At 30.9% G+C, this 22140-nt stretch overlaps 2 protein-coding genes and 1 long non-coding RNA gene across 4 annotated transcripts; 2 read left to right on the plus strand and 1 right to left on the minus strand.

Annotated features, from left to right (window-relative positions):
* The first annotated feature begins 3656 nt into the window (after nt 1-3656).
* Nucleotides 3657-7610, plus strand: LOC120580634 (uncharacterized). Its single transcript, XM_039834663.1, has 6 exons — nt 3657-3788; nt 4911-4974; nt 6266-6333; nt 6471-6626; nt 7336-7451; nt 7607-7610. Exons 2-6 carry the CDS (start codon nt 4935-4937, stop codon nt 7608-7610), a joined length of 384 nt encoding a protein of 127 aa, XP_039690597.1. The 5' UTR covers nt 3657-3788; nt 4911-4934.
* Nucleotides 7610-11948, plus strand: LOC11411471 (uncharacterized). Its single transcript, XM_039834587.1, has 6 exons — nt 7610-7690; nt 9688-9791; nt 9935-10114; nt 10771-10880; nt 11183-11277; nt 11720-11948. Exons 1-5 carry the CDS (start codon nt 7627-7629, stop codon nt 11256-11258), a joined length of 534 nt encoding a protein of 177 aa, XP_039690521.1. The 5' UTR covers nt 7610-7626; the 3' UTR covers nt 11259-11277; nt 11720-11948.
* A 4514-nt stretch (nt 11949-16462) lies between these two features.
* Nucleotides 16463-20796, minus strand: LOC11420131 (uncharacterized). Of its 2 annotated transcripts, XR_003011906.2 has the most exons (6): nt 20330-20796; nt 20156-20246; nt 19160-19239; nt 18687-18805; nt 17721-17790; nt 16463-16689 (listed from the first exon to the last, which is right to left on the minus strand). It is a non-coding gene; the product is annotated as an uncharacterized lncRNA (long non-coding RNA). The 2 variants fall into 2 exon arrangements; XR_003011905.2 differs by lacking the exon at nt 19160-19239 and having other exon boundaries at nt 20330-20776.
* Nucleotides 20797-22140: the final 1344 nt, after the last annotated feature.

Here is a 22140-nt window from a genome sequence, read left to right on the forward strand (position 1 = left end):
ACAACAACATTGTCTCCTTGAGAATCTAAACACAACCTATTATTATTGTTGTCACCTACAACAGTAAAATAAAGAAAAGGCATACAAATTAGTCTTGTGTTTGGTTTAAACCAATTATTTTATATCATTTCTAATTATGTGGCATTTATTTTATTTTAAAATAAAAAATTACACAGTCAGCATGTGACATGCCATCAACATCAGTTTTGACTGAGTCAAAATCAAGGGGGTCATGGTGTTGCAAAGGGGGTGAAACTTAAAGGGGAAAAAGTTCTATTTTCAAACTTGGGGGGCCAAAATCGCAAGTTTGTGAAACTTTGGGGACCAAAAGTGCATTTTTCAAACTTGGGGGCCAAAAATGGATTTAGCCTTGTTTTTATTACTTTTTTTCAAGATGAGTTCTGTATTAAAAACGAAAAAATGTATGATTGTATCCCTCCTGTTCATTTTATTTGTGCAAGTTTTGGTTTATCGAAGATGTACTATGCAAAGGTTGTTTTAGCCAAAATTTGCCAAAGAGGGAGATTGTTAGGTTTGTAGACTGTAATTGGCTGCATTTTGTTAACGCAAGTGTTCTAGCAAGATGTCTTGACATGTTGGTACGACATCACAGCGTACCTTGTTTAGCTTTCTTGGAGATTTGTTTTAAACGTGAGATCTTAGAAGATTCAATGAAGATTTGATTCACGTGGAATGTTGACCAAGAAGCGTTTGTTTTCTAGAAGCAGTGATAGGCAGTTTAGCTTTGTCAAGCACATTTTGTATGTCCATTGGAAGACTCAAGACCTTGATGTCATTTAGGGTTTTAGTATGTCCATTGTTGTTTGCGAGCCACTCATGTATCACCTTGATGCTTGAGTTGAACTTGTAAATGAGTTGTAAGTTGTGAATCACTCATAAGCTTTTAAGCAAGAGTGAATTCTGTTTCTCGAAGTGTGTCTCCATTTTTCATTGTATTTGATTATCACTGGTGAGTGATTGAGGGGAAGTGAGAGGGGTCTCAGATCTAGGAGTGTCTTAGATAGAAATTGCATGGGTAGTGATTAGGTGTGAAGCTAGTAAACCAGAGGTTGTTTTTCTGCATGCTTCAAACTAATACTATTATAGTGGATTTCCGTCCTTACTTGGAGCCCCCAGATGTCGGTGACATTGCACCGAAATGGGTTAACAAATACCTTGTCTTATTTCCTTCCTGCACTTTACATTAAGTTATTTATTGTTTATTTTTATTTTTGAAGGAAGTTATTTATTGTTTATTGTTATTTGTGTTGTTACGATGTTCGGACATTGCATTCGGCATTTCAGATGTCTTGTGATGACAGATCATCTTACATTATTCTTAGTATGTTTTTCAGTTTATTTTAGTAGGAAATAGCAACAAAATGGAGGAGTATTAGAACGATTGCCTATGATTTCGGGACTTTTGTAATGTTTTCTATATTTGAGTCTGTAATTCTAATTTTCTCAAAACATAGCAATTTGATGGGGTGTTTTAAAGTAATTCACGAAGAAATTATGCAAATCGGCAAATCAAGAACATCCAAAAAATTGTGAAGATTCAAGAGGCCTTATAAGACTTACAAATGGGAGGAGTTCTGTTCCCAAGTCCTGAGGTAAGTTATTTGAAGACGAAGACTTAAAACGACAGAAAATCGGAGAATTTGGGCCCATGAAGGACAAGGCATGCGCCTAGCACATGGAGAGGTTACCATGCACCTAGGGCATTGTTCCTGCGCCTAGGGCATGGATTTTGCCACACTCTCATGCGCTAGGCATGCTGGTTATGTGCCTCGAGCCCCTAAAAACTCGGGGCACATTTGTCTTTTCCTATTATTATTTTGGGTAAATCCCGCACTTTTAGCTCAAACCCAGGTAGAAATGCTCACTATAAATACCAGCCTTCCTCATTCAGAATTTCCCGTTCAGAACTGAAGCAGTTCAAGAGGAAGTCGGCTTTGGAGCTTAAAGAGAGTTTCTATCTTCTCCTTGATTTTCTAGGGTATGTTTTTATTTTTAATAATTTGTTTTTAGATACCATGTATAACTAAATATTTTTAGGTTACTGTTCTAAGATGGACCTCTGTATATTATTGATGGATATTTTTTTAAATAAATTTTTCATTTATTTATTTTATTTATGCTTTTATCCACTATAAAGTTTTATTAGAAAGTAGTTTTATTTTTGTGAGAGGTGCATCCCTAGATTAGGTACTTATGTTGTGAGAGGGCCTCATATTGTTTTCACTAATTGGATGTTTATATCTTGATATTTATATCCTTTTACCGTTAACTATTTGTCTAGGGAGTAAATAATTATTAATTAGCCAAAGATGTCATAGGAATTGTTGACCCTAGACGTAGGTACCCAGTGGATGATACCCATTGGGTCATGTGGTGCATTACCGAAGCTAGGAATTAACTGGTTAGTAATTAGGGAAGAAAGCACCTAGCTGTCCGACTTAAGACTATAACCTAGTAAGACCATTCTCTTGAAACCCTTAGTAAGGTAGACGTAGATTAGGGTTGCCCGTTTGTAGAACTGCTAATTAAGCTTAGAGAGTGTGTGCTATGAGTGTCCTAAGATTCATAGATGGGCAGACCTAAGGGAACCTTGGCCTTCATTGCCTTGGGAAACACCAGAAAGCCAATTTAAGTTTATGTTTCAATTATCTTTGAATTAGCAAGACCCCGCACGTAAGGATCACCGTCCGATCAGCAGGTGCAGTTAGCAATAAGGGAAAGGCCTAATTAGGTATCCAGTGGATGATGCCAATTGGGTCAGGTGGTGCCCTACCTATTTAGAAAACTCCCAACGGGCTTATCACTTCTATATTCACCAAGAGATAAATAAACACGACATTTAGATTATGTATTATCCAACAATAAATATACATAGGGGATTCGAAGAATCCTAACCGCTGCTTACTAACTTTATTACTTAATGAAAATGACGGTTACACTTGCCATTTCGCAAGTATGCTAATTAAACGTACATCATCTTGAAATCGTATACGACATCTGTCCATTACGTGCCATAATTTCAGGACTCTTAGACCCTTAAGTGTGATGTTAGTCAGCTCATTCCTTTAGTATGTAGTTAAATGAACTTAACATATGTTTGATGTTGTGGAAGGTTCCTATTGGTCTATACATCCACAAGAAATACTTAGTTATTTTCATCGTCGAACCGTAGACACTATCCTTAATAGAATTTGATCAATGCATTATTGCACATTGTTTATAGCTTTGCATTCTGACCTTTATAAAGTTTTTTATGTTTAATATCATATATTTAGTATGTTTCTATATTTTGAGTCTGACTTGATTGCTAAGGTAATCCTTAGATTAATTTTTATATTTAATGTGTTCTTACCCATGTTCACTGAGAAAACCATAAGATTCGTTGTGGTTATTGGCTTGAGGTATGCAAATAAGAATTTGAAATCTAAGGAATAGAGATACAAGTTTTATATTTGACCAGTAGCCCAGTTCAAATGTCTTACTTGTCAAAATTGTGCATCTCTAAAGCCCTGAAGTTGATTACGATTTTGGACCGCTTAATATTTTGGGCTGATATTTATAGCCCATGTCATGCTAAATCTATATAGACCCAAATGATATTAGGTTTTCTGTTTACCCATATAAATAAGAATAATTGCTAGATCCGAAAACCATCTTTCATTCCGCCGTTTTCAAAATACATATTTTGTGCAAACCAATTATGGTGGAAACCTAAAACCCTAGATCGATCCATAGGTGTAAGTTCACTTCATTTATCAATTCTTCAGGTTCGGATTTTAATGCTATTTCAATTACATATCTATTTCTTTCTTTATCAATTTCATGTATCTTTATTTGTATGCATAAACTCGATTTTTGATGGTTATTCAATTCATTTTAGATTTTACGATTGAGATTATTTGAATTGATTTATTGCTTGTTTAATTTTGTTCGGATAGAAATTGATGCAGCCTATGGTGCTTAGTTATGGTATTGATTGAATTATTTTGATATTAATCGTGTTCTTTATCACACTTGTTCTTTGTCATGGTTAATCTAACATATTCTGATGCTTAATCAAATGGAATTCGCATAAAACTAATTGACGATTGTTTAGTTAATTCTATAACCAATAAGGCCTTGAAATTTGAAAGAATGTTAAGCATAATTTATGGTAGATAGAATAAACGAAGTATACCTAAAGTCAGTGGTTGCTTGATTTTTATTTGAATTTCTCATTTATTGAACGATGTTATGCGAAACAAACAAAATAAAATCCATTTTATATTTTTGCAAACCATTTTTCTTGTTCTTGAATTGATTATTAACGAATTAGAGATCCTTGTAAAAACCACCGATGTTAATTACCTTAAGCTATATTTTTTTTCATTAAATTAATTTGATCTCGCATGATAACGATCAATTATAAACGTAGTCCATTGTGAATAAATTTAACAGGATCATGTTAAGTATCACCTTGATATACATGTTCATGAAAACCACATAAGAAAAAGATATTGGGAAAATACATCGATAAATTGACTATATATTTAAATCCTTTGTCAAGAAAAACTTCATATTTAAGCCAAATAAAAATGTACATGTGGCAATGAATAATTGGGGTAACTGACGTGTGAATTTCGAATTTCATTTGGAGAATATTCTTGATACATAACATAGCTAAACTAAGTTAACAACACTTACATACAATTTTATAGTTTCACTTTGTTACAAACGTTTCTTCTTAGAGATTCAATTTGTACATTTGATTTTCTTTCACAAAATTTGAGGGTGTGAAGAGGTACTTCTTGATTTAATATTTATGCATGTTTCTCATGATTAGTTGCCTATATTTTGAATCTTCTAATAATCAAATTTGATTTTGTGATTCTTGGATTGATTTGGTTCAGGATTTTGAAGATCTTCATATCAAAATGGACAACAAAAATAATGATAAATGTTTTGTTAACAGAGGTAATTTATTTGTGATCCTTCAATATATAATATTTATGCATGATTCATCAAATTTTATTTAATTTAGATTGAATTTATATTCTTTCTCTTGTTTTCGATTAAACTGTGAATATTTGTATAAAAAAATATTATTTTCATTTGATTTCATTTGGTTTTATGTTGGGAGTATAGTAAGAAAAGCATAGATCATTGTATCATTAAAATTTTGTTCAAACGGTGTGATTTATCAGTGAACAACGTGTAAACAGTGTTCTGTTGGTCTAATTCTTAGGTTAACTATGTAAATAAAAGTTTGTTTTACTTAAGGAATGTGAACAAGAGTTTGCTGTGAATTTTAATATATTAGAGTTAATCCAATTCAAGTCATTATTTAGCACTAAAATTGATATATATATATATATATATATATATATATATATATATATATAATGATTTTTTTTATGGTTCAATTGCCTTTCATTTGATTTTACATTTTTATTATTATTATTATTATTATTATTATTATTATTATTATTAATGTTAATTTTTCTTTTCCTTTTCTACATTTTTTTCATCGAGTTTCATCTTTGTTGAATGATTTAGCAATGACCAACGAGGTCTTAATGATTTGTTCTCAAGTTCAATTTTCAAAACATAGATACAATTATATTAATAGTCAGGGCTGTTCTTGGGAAGGTGCAAACAGCTCTATAGAGCTGGGCCTCCCCAATTTTGGGGTCCAATTTTTTTTTTTTTTTTTTTTTATGATGCAAAGAAGCTGTTAATATATACAAATAACAAATTAAATTTAATAGTCAGGGTCGTCCTCTGCTATTAATATATTTTTTTATTTTATGATGCAAAGAAGCTTTTTTTTTTTTTTTTACAATAAAATCACCTAATTTAAAACAAGAAGCCATTATCTACTTGTAAGTACATCTATTAAAGTTATTATTGGTGCATAGGGCTGGACCTGAGAATGGATGGGAGGGGTGGCCACTCAGGGCACCATTTTTTAGGGACACTAAATTATTAATTTTACTTTTAGAGAACCTTATTTATGAATAAATCATTTGCAACAAAAAATATGAGAAGAAATGGATTTAAATAATAAAAAGGGTACAACATTATTGATTTACCCATAGCACCTAAAGTCTTTGTAGGATCGACCTTGTTGGTGCATCATATGTGTGCTCTCAATAATAATATGTATGCACGTGTGAACAATATACATGTGTGTCTATTACATATACAAATGTATTTATTTTGTGCAAAATTCAGTCTTTTAATCTCTAAAAAGAATCATTTGTAGTTGAAGTTGGTTCATCTTCCGTTGGAGCTGTCAACAAGATTATTTTCGAAACTTGTGGAAAAAAAGAGGTTAGGCTAAACTATATACAAATTTAATGTTCTTGCATGTTTTTGATGAAAACTAAAAATAAAAAGTTCTCTTATTCAATGTTTTACATTTTTTTACGGACAATGTTTTACATTTTTATTCTCACTTTTGTGCACAGAATGCAAATGGAGTTCAACCAAGTGACAATCCTGAAAAAGATAAGAATGTGCCAGAACCTAACAAAGTAAAAGGTTGTGACATCTATAAGAAATTTGAAGGGGTTAAAGCTCTTGGGACTATCACTAAATACATACCCTCAGCGAATCTATTTGAAGTATGGGTTTCTTATTTATATATAACTGATCCATTGTGACACATGAACTAATTATTATATATTTTCCTTTAAGTTAATTTTTATATTATTCGCATATATGTTAACATAATCAATTTTGACATTTTTATTAGGATTGAATTCATATAAAATGTAGAAGTGGTGAAAAGATTTTATACATCGACAACAATCATAATAGTTTGTTTATTAAAAATTGTTGACTTTTAAAACAATTGACATGAATTCTTGAATTCAATTATATCTACTTGAAAACTGTCTAAAGTTCTCCCTCAAAAAAAAAAAAAAACTGTCTAAAGTTTTTTTTTTACTTACTACATGGTAAAATTATGGTTTTGGTTGCCGATGTGATTGTGGTCACTTCCATTGCGGGAATTGCATAGTAAAATATGGTTATGGTACCCACTATGTTATACTCACTGGATGAAGTTTACATTGTGATTTACAATTGGAATTAAATTGTGGCTTGAATTTATTGTGGGCATCAACCGCAATATTTTGGACCCATCATGTGATGCAATCCACAGTTTGAAACACAATGAAATTGTGTCAAAATTAAATTATTTCTATGATACTGGCTATTATCAATGATGCTAAGAAAATCATTCTTTCAAAATTTCTATAAATTGTTGATTTTACTTTAAACTTATTATCAATTAACTTGTCTGTTAACATTAGTTATTTAAATATTTAGGTTCTGTACCAAAATGATAACCGAATGGAGTATTTGACCTTTGATGAGATTATAAAAAATTTGGCAAACAAGGAAGATATATGCAGGTTTCAACAAGTATCATCACCACCACCGAGGTATAATAAAGTAATATATGGAAATACTTATCTTAATGTTTCATTTCAATCAATTTATCTCTTACACTAATAATAATTTTCACCTTGTTTTTTATCTTTTTATCAATATTTATATTATTTATGATTAAATGTATATGAATGTTGTAGTAGTACAGATAAAGCTATTGAAAATAAAATGAAAAAGGTTGCTGCAGCTGAAGAGACACCCACTTCAAAAAGGAGGAGGGGAAATTTTTCAGGTAAGAAAAAATTTAATTGATTATAAACCTAAAAAAATTTTATAGGACAATCGGTTTTATGCAATTTCCTAAGTTTACATATTTCTAATAAATCATATATGATTCAAAAAATGCACATAGGAATAGAAAAATTTTGTGCTTTTGTCTGAAAATACACATTCAGAGAAATACAAAAAATTAGAACTATTTTTCTTTTATGAGTACTTTGTAAATTTTTTTAGTACAGAAATAAGTTTTCCTTGTCTTAGTGGCCTTTAAATCTTGACATAGTAGTTTACTAAATCATACAATGTTTTTTTTTTTTTGCAAATAATCAAAAGTTACTTAACTTATGATTCTAACATACATGGAACTGTTATCTCCTTGAAGTTGTGCACCAATTAGCTTTGATATCACAATATTAAAGTTATCATGTTTTTATAGATGTAAGGTTAATGTTTGTATGTATACATGCACACTTATATGCGTGCATGTCTATCATGATATATACACATTCATGTAATTGAGAAAATGGAAGATGTAACGTCAAAGTACACTATTTTTATAAGGGTTAATATGTGTTTATCCCTGTTATATAGGTGGATTTTGGTCTATCCCCTGTAAAAAAAAGTTTTTAAAAGATTCTTTCTTGTAAAATGTAGATTCTTTGGTTTTGGACCCTCGAGTTATATGACTGTGAAAACTTGCTTATGTGTCACGCCGAATGTGTAATTGAAATTCTTTTTTCATTTTGTTTTTTGGTACACATTGATAATGTAATAACATGTCATTATTTTTATGAATAAAAAATAAGAAACAAACTAAAAAACATCATCGTCGTCGTTGTGTTTTCCTCTCTTTCTCTCTCCCTCTCACTATCATCTTCATCTTCTTTTTTTTTAACCAAAAATTTATCTTCAATTGAAACTTATTTTCCTTCAAATTTTCCATCTTCCAAACCCCTTCCTTCGAATCAAAAGTTCATAATTTTTTTATTCTTCGATCCTCTACAAAATCGATTTTATTATTTAATTCCTCTACAATTCGAAAACCATAATTCAGTTTTTATTCTTCAAATTCATTTTTTCTTCTTGTCCATAATTTAGTTATCTTTCCTCTACAATTTGAACTCCATATCTATGCTTTATTATTTGATACCTTTACAAATTCGTTTTTTGGGGCTTTTTTTGGGTTTGTGTATATTGATGAATTCTAGAGAAAACCAATTTTTTTAATCTTTAATTTTCATACCCTTATAGTGTTGACTCACGATTCATTGGGTTATGAAAATTTTGAGTGTTAATTTGTATTTCTAGAAGGGTTTTGTGGATTTTTTTTTTTGTTGTTGTTGTTAGATTAACACTTATTTGTTGTTGTTGTTGGATGATGAAGTTGTTGTTGTGAGATGTTGATGTGAATGTGTTTTTAAAGTGTGAGTTGTAGTTATTGTTAATGCACTGTTGTTGTTGTTGTTGTTGTTGTTGCATTGTTGTTGTTGATTGGAGATAATGGAGAACACAATTATATTGGATGTGTTTGATAGTGTTGCAGAGGATTAATGAAGATTAACATTGGTGATGAACACCCTTAGCTCTCTATGACGGTGTTGCTGCATTTTAATTTTTTTTTTAATTATAAATAATAGCATGTAGGTGAGATGCAATAAGAAAAAAAATTATACAAACGCCACTTGATCAAAAAAATATGATTCAGTGCGTCACATAAGCAAATTTACACAGTCATATTCCATGAGGGTCCAAAATAAAGAATTTACATTTTATAAGGAGGAATCTCCAAGTTTTTCATTTACAATGGGTAAACCAAAATTCACCTATATGAAAAGGGGGATAAACACCTATTAACCCTCTTTATAATGGATGTTCAATATGAATTGAATCAATTGTAGTTATTTTAAATTAATATCACAATATAGGTTTGTGTGCCTATATGATCAATTCCTATGTATACAATGTTAATTTAATTCTAGTAACTTCTAAAGTGGTTTCACTTTTTTTAAGGTGGTGCTTATTCAAATAGAGTTGTTAATGACAATGGACAAATTGAAGTAACCCCACCAGAGGAGAGCAAGAAGAAAGAAAAGGCAAAATCTGCTCCAACATATGTATGTGCTTGAGTCATTTTTATTGAAATTAATCACTAAAATATATGTTCAATAATGAATGTTATACATCTTTTTTCATATCTGGTTTAACATAAAAAATAATACGTTTTAATTTTGATGATATTTGTTATATATATATATAGACAAAAACAGAAGTGAAAACAGAGGGCAAGCCGTGGTACTCGAAGAAATTAAATGCAACTAAAACTGAACCTTATGAGCCTTATCAGTTTGTTGGACTCTATATCTGCAAGGAACGTAATGGAGTTAGATGCTTGGGAACGATTGAAGACTATAGTCCTGAAAAGAATAATATGCTCAAAGTATGGTTTTCTTTAATTTATGTAACTTACTCAGTTAGTCTCGTTATAATTGTCACTTTTTCAATGTTTGCTTGCTTTGATTTAATTATGTCTACAGATCCTAGATCAAATGGTAACATTGCCAAAATTTCTAGATTGGACATCATCATTGGGGTTCGAACCTCGAATCATCTCCTTTTGTGTGTCTCTGTGTTTACAATGGTTATTGTCATTTCCTTTATCGAGACACACAAAAATATCTATTTTTTATTTTGTCAAAAAAAAAAAAAAATCGACAAGTTATAAATATGACCATATTATTGGAAAAAAGATAACGAGTCTGTTGTCCTTATATTCTAAAGTGACAAATGAAGTGTCAACTTTGTGCATAACCAATCAATGTGTGTATTTCTTTATACTTGTTTTTTTTTCATAGAGTGTTAAAAATCACTAACATTTTATTATACTAATTACTCTGAAAATTTCTCTTTAATTTTGATAAATTGATATTCATTAAGACTTATATATATATATATATATATATATATATATATATATATATATATATATATATATATATATATATATATCTTATAAATCTATTTGAAGTGTTGAGTATACTATCCACATATACATACAATTAGTTAGGTAAGTAATTGACTATTATTTGGATGTAGGTTAAGTACAAAGTTGATGGTATGATAGAATATTTGACACAAATTGAGGCTTTGTATGCTATGGCAAAAAGTGAGGACTTTTTGACAGTTCAACGAACACCAAATACAAGGTATGCAAAAACTTTTTATCACAATATACACTATAATAAAAAGTTAAATTATCGATAAAGATCAAAGACGAATGAGTTAGTCTCTAATTTTTTTGTTTTAATGTTTAGTAGTCAAATTAAATTGAAGATCGATTTTATTTTTGTCTACACTTTTTTGGGTAATTCAACTTTTTTTAGTAGTAATATTTACAATCAAATAGATAAAGTTCTAAGTTTATTTTGAATATACTCTCATCTATCCATTAGATTACTTACAATCTAACTGATCTTGTTTTCTTTATATGAACTACATACAATTAAAGAAATGGTTCAAAGAAGCAAATTGGTAAGAAAAAGGCTGACGTAGAAGAAGGATCAACTCGAGCAAAGAAAAAATGAACTACATCTGCATCTTGTGGTAAGTAGAAAGATCCTTAAGTTTTTTCTTTTATCTATAAAAGTTTTCGATAGGTAGTAGAAAAATTGTTAATTTGTTAAATAGATGTTCATGATATGTTTTTAAAAAGTAAATGATACTATTTAGAATTGAACTGAATCTAAAGATTGTATCAGTTGAGTTGCCAATCAATATTCTATATGGTTTGATTACTTGAATTGTTTGATTGTAGTTTCATTCTAGTTCAAAATGTTTAATCAATTGAACCAAAACTCTGATGTTTCATTGGTTAAATCTCTAGTTCAATTTAAAAAAAAATTGTAATTACAATTTTGTCAAAAAAAAAGTGTAAATACAATTAACTCAACTTCTGAATTTATGATTTATTAATTAACATAAAAAAATATATTATAGACTTGCCAAAACTCTTGTTTAACAATATTTTTTGTGATGTGTATTTTAGGTCAAAAAATATGAAGGAAATTGCACATCAATGGAGAATAATTAGCTTGACAAAAGCTCTTGAACCTCAAACTATTTCATGATGTTTTCAAACTATTGTGTGTCATCTTTAACCTAAGTTTATGTTACTTTACTTTATTTTGGTACTTTTCCCGCTTACAAGTTTGTTAAACTTGTCCATGTTTTTTAATTCCTTAAAAGTGGATATTAAATTTGGATTGCTTTAAATATTTGCTCGTGGTATTTTTTTTATAATCAGGTTTTTATATATTTGATATATATTAATAATAAAACTAGTGGGTGAAAATAATCAAATTTGGCCTTCTTTGAGTTGGCATGGCTTCCATGTCAACAAAATTTAAAGTTAAGCAACATGACTCAATATGAATTTCAATGTTCCATTCTTTTTATGGTGGAACTTTCTCCACTCCCAACTATTTTTTTTTGAAACTGGATATTGTTGTGTACAAGCTTCATAACGTGGCGCGATCTAGGAAAATTGGGGCGCAATTTTTATTCGGTCTGGTTAACAATATAAGTCTTTATTCATCATTTTTTTAGCAAGTGAAAATATTGGAGAGAGAGAGAGAGAGAGAGAGAGAGAGAGAGAGTCTTGTCAGAGGCACTCATAGGCTTAAAGGCACTTTTAGAGAACTCAGAGACTTAGGGTTGAGTGTCTTTGGGTGATATTTTTGGGTTAGGAAACACTTCACAAACACCTTCAGAAGTAATACTCCATTAGATGAATGATTAAATTGTTTTCTCTCTTGTTCTTTGTGAGCTTGCGATCTAATTTCTTATAATCTCTTTATATCACTCATTTCATAGAGGATTGGAGAGTTGCTTTCTCCCTCAGATGTAGAAAATCTTTATGAACTGGGTAAAGAAATATTGGTGTATTGTATTTTCTCAACTATCTTATCATTGTTGTTTTGGTTCTGCTTGGGGTTGTTCTTCACACTTAGATCTATGTATGTTGTTGTTTGAAGCTGTTTGATTTGTTTACTACTCTCTTTTGCTCTAGTCATCTAATTTTTATTGGTTTGATTTCATGTTTGAATACACAACAATTGACACCCACCATAGAAAAAGGGATAAATTTGTTAAGTGAGTATCATGAGTTCAAAGCGGGATATATATATAGCTAAATTCATCATATTCGAGAATAAAGGCATAAAGGTGTTTGGAACTAGTGATAAGTGTGTGTATGCTCAGCAGATAAAGCAAAACATGTTCGCAAAAGGAGAAACCATTGGAAGAATATGGAATATGCACAACATTTATAAGCTCTACTTCAAAGTCTTTCTCTCTCTGTTTGTGTTTATCTTAATTTCGTTGCAAACTTTGTTTTTTAGTTTAGACTATAATCATACTCTATTTTCTTATCAGAACATGTTCTAGCTTTTATAAACACTTACAATAATCTAAAGAAAAACCCAACGAAATTCAACCATCCCTTGTGTTTTTCTCACCTTCAGTTCGAAGCATTCAATGGTTAGTTTGATTTGTTATAATTTGAGAGCAACAAACATTTATATTTTTAATTTTAATCAAAATCAAAACTTCATAAAAAAACATCTTTTATAATTTTCAAACATTAGAGCAATAAAAAGAGCGGAAAGACGGGCACATAAGTGTTCGTGTTTTCGCTAGTTATAATAATATTAACATCGAAATTTTTACTTTTAAAAATACTTTCTTTTACATCATAAACAATTGTTTTCTAGTACAAAACTAAATAAGTAAGCATATCCCTTTTCCCGTGTCACTATCAGAGTGGTGTTTTTCCCCAAAATAACAAATGACACAAGACAAATCTTCATGAAAGACATGCACTTGACTCCAAGACTCATAACCTATAGAACTACGGTTTCGCAACCGCAGAGTCAAGCCAGCAAACACAAACAACGAATGGTGAGTTTCGAAAACATGTAATAGTATAAAATAAATGAGAAGAATACGTAAGCAATTACGTCATAATCGTATCACATCACAAACATAATATTTAAAACCTTGAAGAATATACTATCTAAACTCAATCCACATTAGTAAAAAAAAAAAGTATCATTACAACATAAGAACCAAAATCTTCATAAACACCAATGTTACAATTCAATTCCAAAATAGTCATAACAGATAATCACCTTCATCGTCTCACACAGTTACACTTATTCATCATATACAAATCATCATCAATTTTTATGTATATGGACTAAATCCTATTACCTATATGAATGTGGTACTACACCTATCGTCGTCATAATTTTCCAAAGGTATGTTACTGGAATTTTGTCCTAATAATTTGTCAAAGATATGTTACTGAACTTTTCATCGTCATTTCATCTTCATAATTCCTAGACACTCTATATGCATGTATGAAGACTAACTCATCAAGTATATACACATCTTCACATCATCAACAATTCACATATTAATGCAAGACTATTCCTATTATGCACAACATCAAGACAAAACATATCATCGTCATACAAATCATCATCATAGAGAACATCGTTATCATGAACATACATCGTCATTCACACCACAAATTTTAATCAACATTATTATTCTCATCATCAAGCAATTTTAGGCATCGACATTTGCATCATCATTATAAAGTATATATCGCACAACTCATCTTTCATAATATATTATAGACAACGTTATTATCCACATCATTATACATAAACACATTCACTCCTCTTTCTTTAATACCTTACTCTACTACTCACATCTCTCTTTAAATCATCTATGGTACCTTTAAACTTTTTCTTGTATTGATTCCACCATGGATTTAAGGAACTACTCTAAGTTTACCACACCAATTTTATACTAATTTCTCCTTAATCTACTCGATTTAACGCTCTTGCATTAAAACTCTAATCTTAATTATAGCAACATTGATTATCATACTCTCATCATCATGGTCATCATAACACCACTCACAATCAAACTACTACACACCCCCACAATTAAGATCATAATACCTTAGCGATGAAGAGATTCTCCCCCTTACATCTAATCTCTCCTCATTGGCCTAAGATACTCCTTAAGAGCGCCATCAACAACCCAAGTTGGAACCATCACTACTTTGTCATCTAAATAATAACATCAATGCTTATTCATCTCAAATCAACATCTCATTCATCAACGCTTATCATATTTTCAATCACACATAATCATATTCCAACCAACATTCCAATATCAATAGTCATCATATACATATGGCATACCAAAAATTCAATTCAACAACTTTCAAGTATACATTACATAATATCACATTTATATCAATCATTGAATAATTAATCAATCCAAATGATTGCGGCAAATCAAGCATGAGCACACACAAAATTTATCCATGACTTCAAATACCACATATTCACATAATTTAAATCAAGCAACACCATAATAATGATTCTAATTCCTCTTTTAACCTCACACGTCTAAATTTGCACATTAATTAATTATTCTCTCAAAGAGATACAATTGTCGCAGCGAGCTTCGAATGAACTTTGAAAAATACGGCTTTCCCGTTCATCTCAGTTAATTTATACTCATGATCTCAAACTCTTCTCTCTCACCCCATACTTGGAATGGAGCTTTCACACTACTCAAGAGAATAAAGAGAACTCAACAGTGACAAAGAACTCGAACAACTGATTGATATGTGTATCATCTTCATCAATTACATCAGAATGTTCATTTCTGCGTGGGGCGATGCAACATGATAGAAGATGCAAAACACTTATTCATCTCTTGTGATTTTTTTGGCAAACTTTGGTATGGCATTTCTCACTGGCTTGGTTACCAATTAGTGCTTCCGGAAAATGTGTTAGACCATTTATATCAATTTGGCACCTTTAGCGGCTTCTCTAACAGCAAACGCTCAACTCTTAATCTTATTTGGCTATCTTGTGTGTGGGTGATCTGGCTTGAAAGAAATGCTCGCATATTTCACCAAAAAGAAGCTTCTTTTAATCAATTGTTAGATAAAGTTAAGCTCCAATCATACTGGTGGCTGAAAGCGAACCGACCTAGTTTTGTTTTCTCCTGCCATTCATGGTGGTTGAACCCTTTACCTTGCTTAGGAATATTATGTAACTGGGTAGCCTTTTTTTTTGTTCATGTTTTGGCCTTTCGGCACTCTTGTAATTGACTCTTTTAGCTGGGGTTTTGGCACTCCTTATACTGAAATCTCCAAGCTTTCAATAATTTAATCCATTTTAGTTTCTTAAAAAAAATACAAATAAAAACAAAAACTAATCAATACGAAATAATTCATTTATTTATCATTGATATTATGGTTTAGAACCTATTTTATAATACAACTATTAACTACAAACCGATATCACTACAAGAAAAAATGCATTTTGCGCCATTTAAAATGACAGATTGCGACTGTTAGAAGGTCGCAAATGTACATTTGCGACTGTTCCCCAACAGACGCGGATGTTGGGGTCGCAACTGTCTTTTGCGACAGTTCAGAGAACAGTCGCACCAACTGCCGCAAAGGGTACTGCGACAGTTCCAAACAGTCGCAAATGTAGAGGTTTCACTAGGTTTTGAAGGGACTTGCGACCCTTTACAACTGTCGCAAAGTAGGCACTTTAATTTTAAATGGGCTTGCGACCCTTCACAACAGTCGCAAATGTTTAGTTTTTTTTTAAAAAAATAAAATAAAATGGTGCAATTTTTGTTGACGATCTAAATAAATATATTAATGAATACTTAAAATACATAAATATATAACTAAAAATATCTAAATCCCATTCATATGAATCCACAAAAATGTTACAAAATCAAACAAGGAAAACACAAGATTTTATGAAACAGACTCCCATCTTTAAGATCTTTATCAGTTGAGTATCCTAACTTCGGGAGAGTTTTTGCCACACACTGCTACATGAACCTTATTTGCAAACTTGTAGCAGAATCGACTTATACTCAACCGTTGTAACCCTCCAAAATAACCTAAAAAAAACACCTTATTTAATCAATCAATGGTCATCATCTCTATTATCTTTATAAATCAATATGAAATTCCAATCAACTGATATGAAACACACTGAACATATTGCCTAAAGACATAGAACTCTTAGCAATTCTAATAGCCATACATCGATGAATATTTTACATCTATTTTTATTACTATTGTTTGTTTCTGAACACAGAAGTAGCACAGACCCAAAAAATAAAGCAAAATACAGCCACCGTAATTACGCCTATTGATCACCCCACAACCTGCTGGACACAACCCCCACACAACAAAGAAAAAATTGCACTGCACATCAAGTAAAAACGCAGCCTGCAGACCGACAAAAACCCGCAAAACCTCCAACACAACAGGCAGCAGCCGTAGCCTAACACAACACAACACAACACCTATCACAGTCCTCTAGTTTGTGTTCCATTCGAAAGAAAAAAATGATAAGACAAGAATCTAATTCACAAAACAGAACCTACCTTTGGTTCCAAGTTGCAATGTACTAAGCTTTTCTTTTTGACTTGCTTTTGTCTATGTTAGATCAGATAGGTTTATGAGGTCTATGGTACCTTGTAATGGAGTTAAGCTCAGATAAACTATGTCAACTCAAAGGGCTACTTAAGGAGTATTGAAACCTGATAACCTCGGCCTATGTTTTCTCAACAAAAAATATACCCCCTAGCAAAAAGTGGAAAAAAGAGGACATAACTAGATCAATTCAACACTACTACTCTTATATCAATATAAAGATCAATTGTGCCACGTAACAATAATTAATACTCAACATATATATTATGTAATCAAACAACACCAAAATCAAAACAAGTTTTGAATAAAAGATTCATAAATTGACTACAACCAAAACCAAAAGTTGAGACTGGTTTAATACATGCAATGGTTCAAAACCAGCTTAACTAATTCACCAAAACAAATCCAGTTTTTGTATAAAACCGGCTGGTTCAGTTTTGACATACAAACCAAAAAATGATTAAAAAATGAAATTGAAGGGAATAACTACCTTTGAAACAGCGTTGGAAGTTTTGAAAGATCCCTAAAACCTCCTCCTAAATTAACTTCACTTTCATAACCTGAAAAAGATATCATACATTTAGAAACAGAAAAATTGCTATCATATTTTAATGCATCAGAAAATTTGAAGGAAATAAGATTTCCGATCTGAAAAAGAAAACATGCCTACCAATCAGATTTTATGTTCTTCATCAAAAATCGCTATCATGATTTAATATCACACACTTAGAAACCAACGTTTGCGAATAGTCTGACCTTCACTCAGTGGGGTTTAACTTACAACAAAAGCTAACTAACACACACAGTTATAACTGCCAATGCTAAAATCAATCTATAGAAACTGCATAAATTACAATTACCCAAATATAAAATCAATCTACAGAAAACAATCAAATAATTGAGTGTAAACAGAAAATGAACCAGCAGAGATCTAAAAAAAACTCAAATTTTACAAATAAACAAAACACAAGGAAATGAAAGAAATAAGAAAATAGGACAACAAGAAAATGACACAAATTATTTGAGGATGAATCCAGTTTGATCTTGGCACTATTGGTGATAATAAATCATTATTAGTCAAGGTAGATGCTAAAATGATTTTGCTGTCATTATAGAAGTACCTTTTAAATAAGCCACCCATTGTAACATCTCATAAGCATTGTGTGAAAAGTTCATGGCTTGTTCGGGAAAAAAAATTGACAAGTTCATGACTAGGTAAATATATTTAAAAAGGAGATTAAATATGATGAAGCTGAAATATTCAAAGCTTATGATTTAATTGACAATTTATAACTCAGCAAATAATTGGTAGTAGTGTTATTTTTCCAAGAGGAAAAAATATGTTAGTTTCTTTGATGATAGTTAACAAGAAGTCCTATAGTTATTATTGTTACCATGGAACAGAACACAAACAGAGAATCTAAAGTGAAATTCTTAGGGGAGGTGATTGTGTTACCACTTCAAGTTCTCTCCCACCACCGTGAGTCAGATATCAACGTTCCGAAGCCCTTTACCTCAACCGTTGTTGAACTTCAATATTACACATGCTTTAGTTGTTGTTGTAGAATCAACTCCCTTGCAACAAAAAAAATAAGGAATACAAATGAAGAAAAACAATCAAATAAGCAAATGAAGACATATAGGTCTGGAAATTTATTCTTTCCTATTCACCAATAACACAAGTTAAATTTACTTGTAACATCTCATAAGCAATGTGTGCGAAGTTCATGGCTTGTTCGGAAAAAAAAAAAAAATTGACAATTTAAGTTCATGACTAGGTAAATATATTTAAAAAGGAGATTAAATATGATGAAGCTGAAATATTCAAAGCTTATGATTTAATTGACAATTTATAACTCAACAAATAGTTTTGATGAAGTTGATCTTGAAGACTCTAAAAATCTAGAACAAAAGGTTCAAGTGATATACCTAGAGTCTTATTGTTAGAGACTTGGCTACATGCCTACTGGTTTTTGAGGTTCACCATTTGGAATAGGTACATTCTTAACCTATAACATGGACATATCACAAGGGTTAACCTTGTTCCAAAACACACTATGCAATAATTCATGCACTTGGATAACAGAACAAAAAATGAGCAAAAGAATATGAAGACAAAAAAAAAAGAGAAAGAAGAGTTAAATGAGTGACTCTGAAATCCCATAGAATATGGATCCTTCCTTTAATATTAATGCATATGTCCTTATAACTGCAGTCATGCTATCAAGACCAAAAGGAAACTTAAGAAACTAGTCCCATGGTAACTAATGTTTTTTTTTTCCAATCTTGTTTTAATAAAATCCTAACCAAACACACTGTAAACATAAAACCAATTTGAATAAGTAAAAGGTCATGTGTAGCATGTAATTATCTCGATAGCAAGGAATCATTAAGCACTTAAAAACCAAAACCAAAGGGTAGTAATTTGTCCAAAATACAATCATGTACCAGCAATTTCCCGTGTCACTAAGAATTAAACACTCTCAAGTGAACAGCCCTAAACAAAATTAAAAAACCTTAAACCTTCACGAGGCAAAGAACACAACAGAATTCAACAATAAATGGCAAGACCCAAAAACATAAATAAAATTACTGTACGTATGAAAACTAGATGGTATTTAATATCTTCAAAACCTTGCCAGGACAACCAACAATGTCTTAGAATAACGGCTATTGCACAAATAAGCAAAAACTCATAGACGGACACCGGACACACTATTAATAATTTGCGAAAAATGATATAAATCAATGTAATCATATGTATCGTGTCGTGTCGGACACATATCTGACACCGAAACTCACCTAATTAGATAATTATATGTGCATCATAGAGTAAAGCATACTATAGGGTCAACAAAAATCCACTTTCTATTTAAGTAATGTCCTGATTCTTTCTATACCAAGGTTGAAATAAATAAATTTTACCTTTAAAATGTAAAGTAGGACGGCTGAATAACTACAAAAGACAGAAAAACCCGACAATGAAACCCATTTGCACAGAACAGAGATCGCAGAGCTGAAATAAGAAATTACAAAGTTAAAAAAAATCAAGAAATTAACAAGAAAATCACTCAAATCAAAAGAAATTAAGAAACTAACCAGTAAAATAGAAGTTGATTGAAGTTCTGCGACTGAGAGTGATATTCGAGGGTAATACGAACGGATGGGTAGTGATATGCGAGGGTTGTGACAGTGATTTAGAGTGAAATTGCGGGAACTGAGATGAACGATTGAAGTTCTGCGAATGGCTGGTGGTGAAACGAACGAACGATTGAGTGATTTTGCTGAAATCATGGGAACTGAGATTCTGCGATTGAGTGAGATTGTGGTGAGTTCTGCGATTCAGTGAGATTGTGGGAACATGTGGTGAACAGATCGGTGGTGAGCGATGGTGAGAGTGAGATTGAGGAGAAAAAGAGAATGAGGGGGAGATTGAGTAATAAAATTGAGATCTAGGGTTTTGAGTTATGGGAAAGCGGTAGTGAAATATTTGAGCAAAAATGATTTTTTTTTTTTTTTTTTGAGAAGGAGCCAAAATTTCTTTTGGGAAATAGATAAGGCGTTGGATATTTTAGCTTAAAATATGCGGCTGTTGACCACAAAGGTCGCAACATCCGTCGCAAATGTGCACTTTGCGACATTTTTGAACCAAAGGTCGCAGAGTAAGTGTCGCAAAATGCTAAATTTCTTGTAGTGTATAGATTTAATCATTGTAACTTTAATTCGTTTCATGCCTATTTCATCAATTGCATAGTCTATTATTCATCATCAAACTTTTATTTAATTCTTCTCGTAGTAATTAGTGATCTAATATAAGTGTTGTAGCTCCTATCAAATTTATGCCAAAATATCAAAAGTACTTGTATTATATTATATTCTATATCGATACAAAGTCAAAATCTAATATTCCAAATTCACCTATAATTACCAACAAGAAATAGTTTAATTTCTAAGGATTAAGAGTTCCAAAGCAATGTAACAACCTATGTTAATTCCATGAAAAAAATGAATTTAACTAATTTAAAATCCTGGTGAACTAAAACTCAGTACATAAAGAGTATATTGGATTCTTTGTAATACTAGAAAAGTGAATTCTACTCACCTATGATTGCTACAATAATGAATGAAGTAATATGGTCGAGCACGCAACTATATGCGCCTACTCATTTATTCTCTTCACCAACTATCAATATAAACTGGTTTTATTTTACTCACTCATAATTCTTATAGTAAACTAGTGTCATTTTTCTATAATGATTAAAATAAAATATGCATGCAGTTCTTATTGATTTACACGATGTCATAATAATATGACATGTACAAATAAAAACACTTATAATATTAACTAGAGATTTATACCATGAACAATTTATTTATAATCCTAAAACTCAAAAAATATGGCGTGTTATTTTTTTTTTTTTTCGGATTATAGAATCTGAACACTCCTATTAATCTTAGGTCATTGTTAATTGTTCTTAGTAAAAAAAGAAATTTGGTTTTTGGGCTACTTAATCAGATTGCTCCGAAACTTCTTCAGAAAATCTGAAAAAAAATCAAGGAACAAGACTCTTCTTACGAGACTTCACCCCTCAAAATCCAAAATTATATCGTTTAGACCTATTTTTAATTTTTCATATTCTCAGGAAAAAAAAATTGCAATAGTCTTATTTGATTTTTATAATTTTTTGTGATATTTTTATATTTTTTAGTTGTTTTTAAAATCAAAATTCAAAACTACTAAAATTTGCGAGATTCTTTACATATAATCATATTTCGGATTATGAAATCCAAACACTTTTTAAATGTGTTCGGATTTTATAATTCTGAAATCTTATGAACATTTTTGTAAATTTTACATTGCGAAAGTAAATCCCAAATATGTTAGGTTAGAAGTTACGTGCATTATTGGA

Source organism: Medicago truncatula, chromosome 5 (genome assembly GCF_003473485.1).
Source record: "Medicago truncatula cultivar Jemalong A17 chromosome 5, MtrunA17r5.0-ANR, whole genome shotgun sequence".
Taxonomy (NCBI): Eukaryota; Viridiplantae; Streptophyta; class Magnoliopsida; order Fabales; family Fabaceae; genus Medicago; species Medicago truncatula.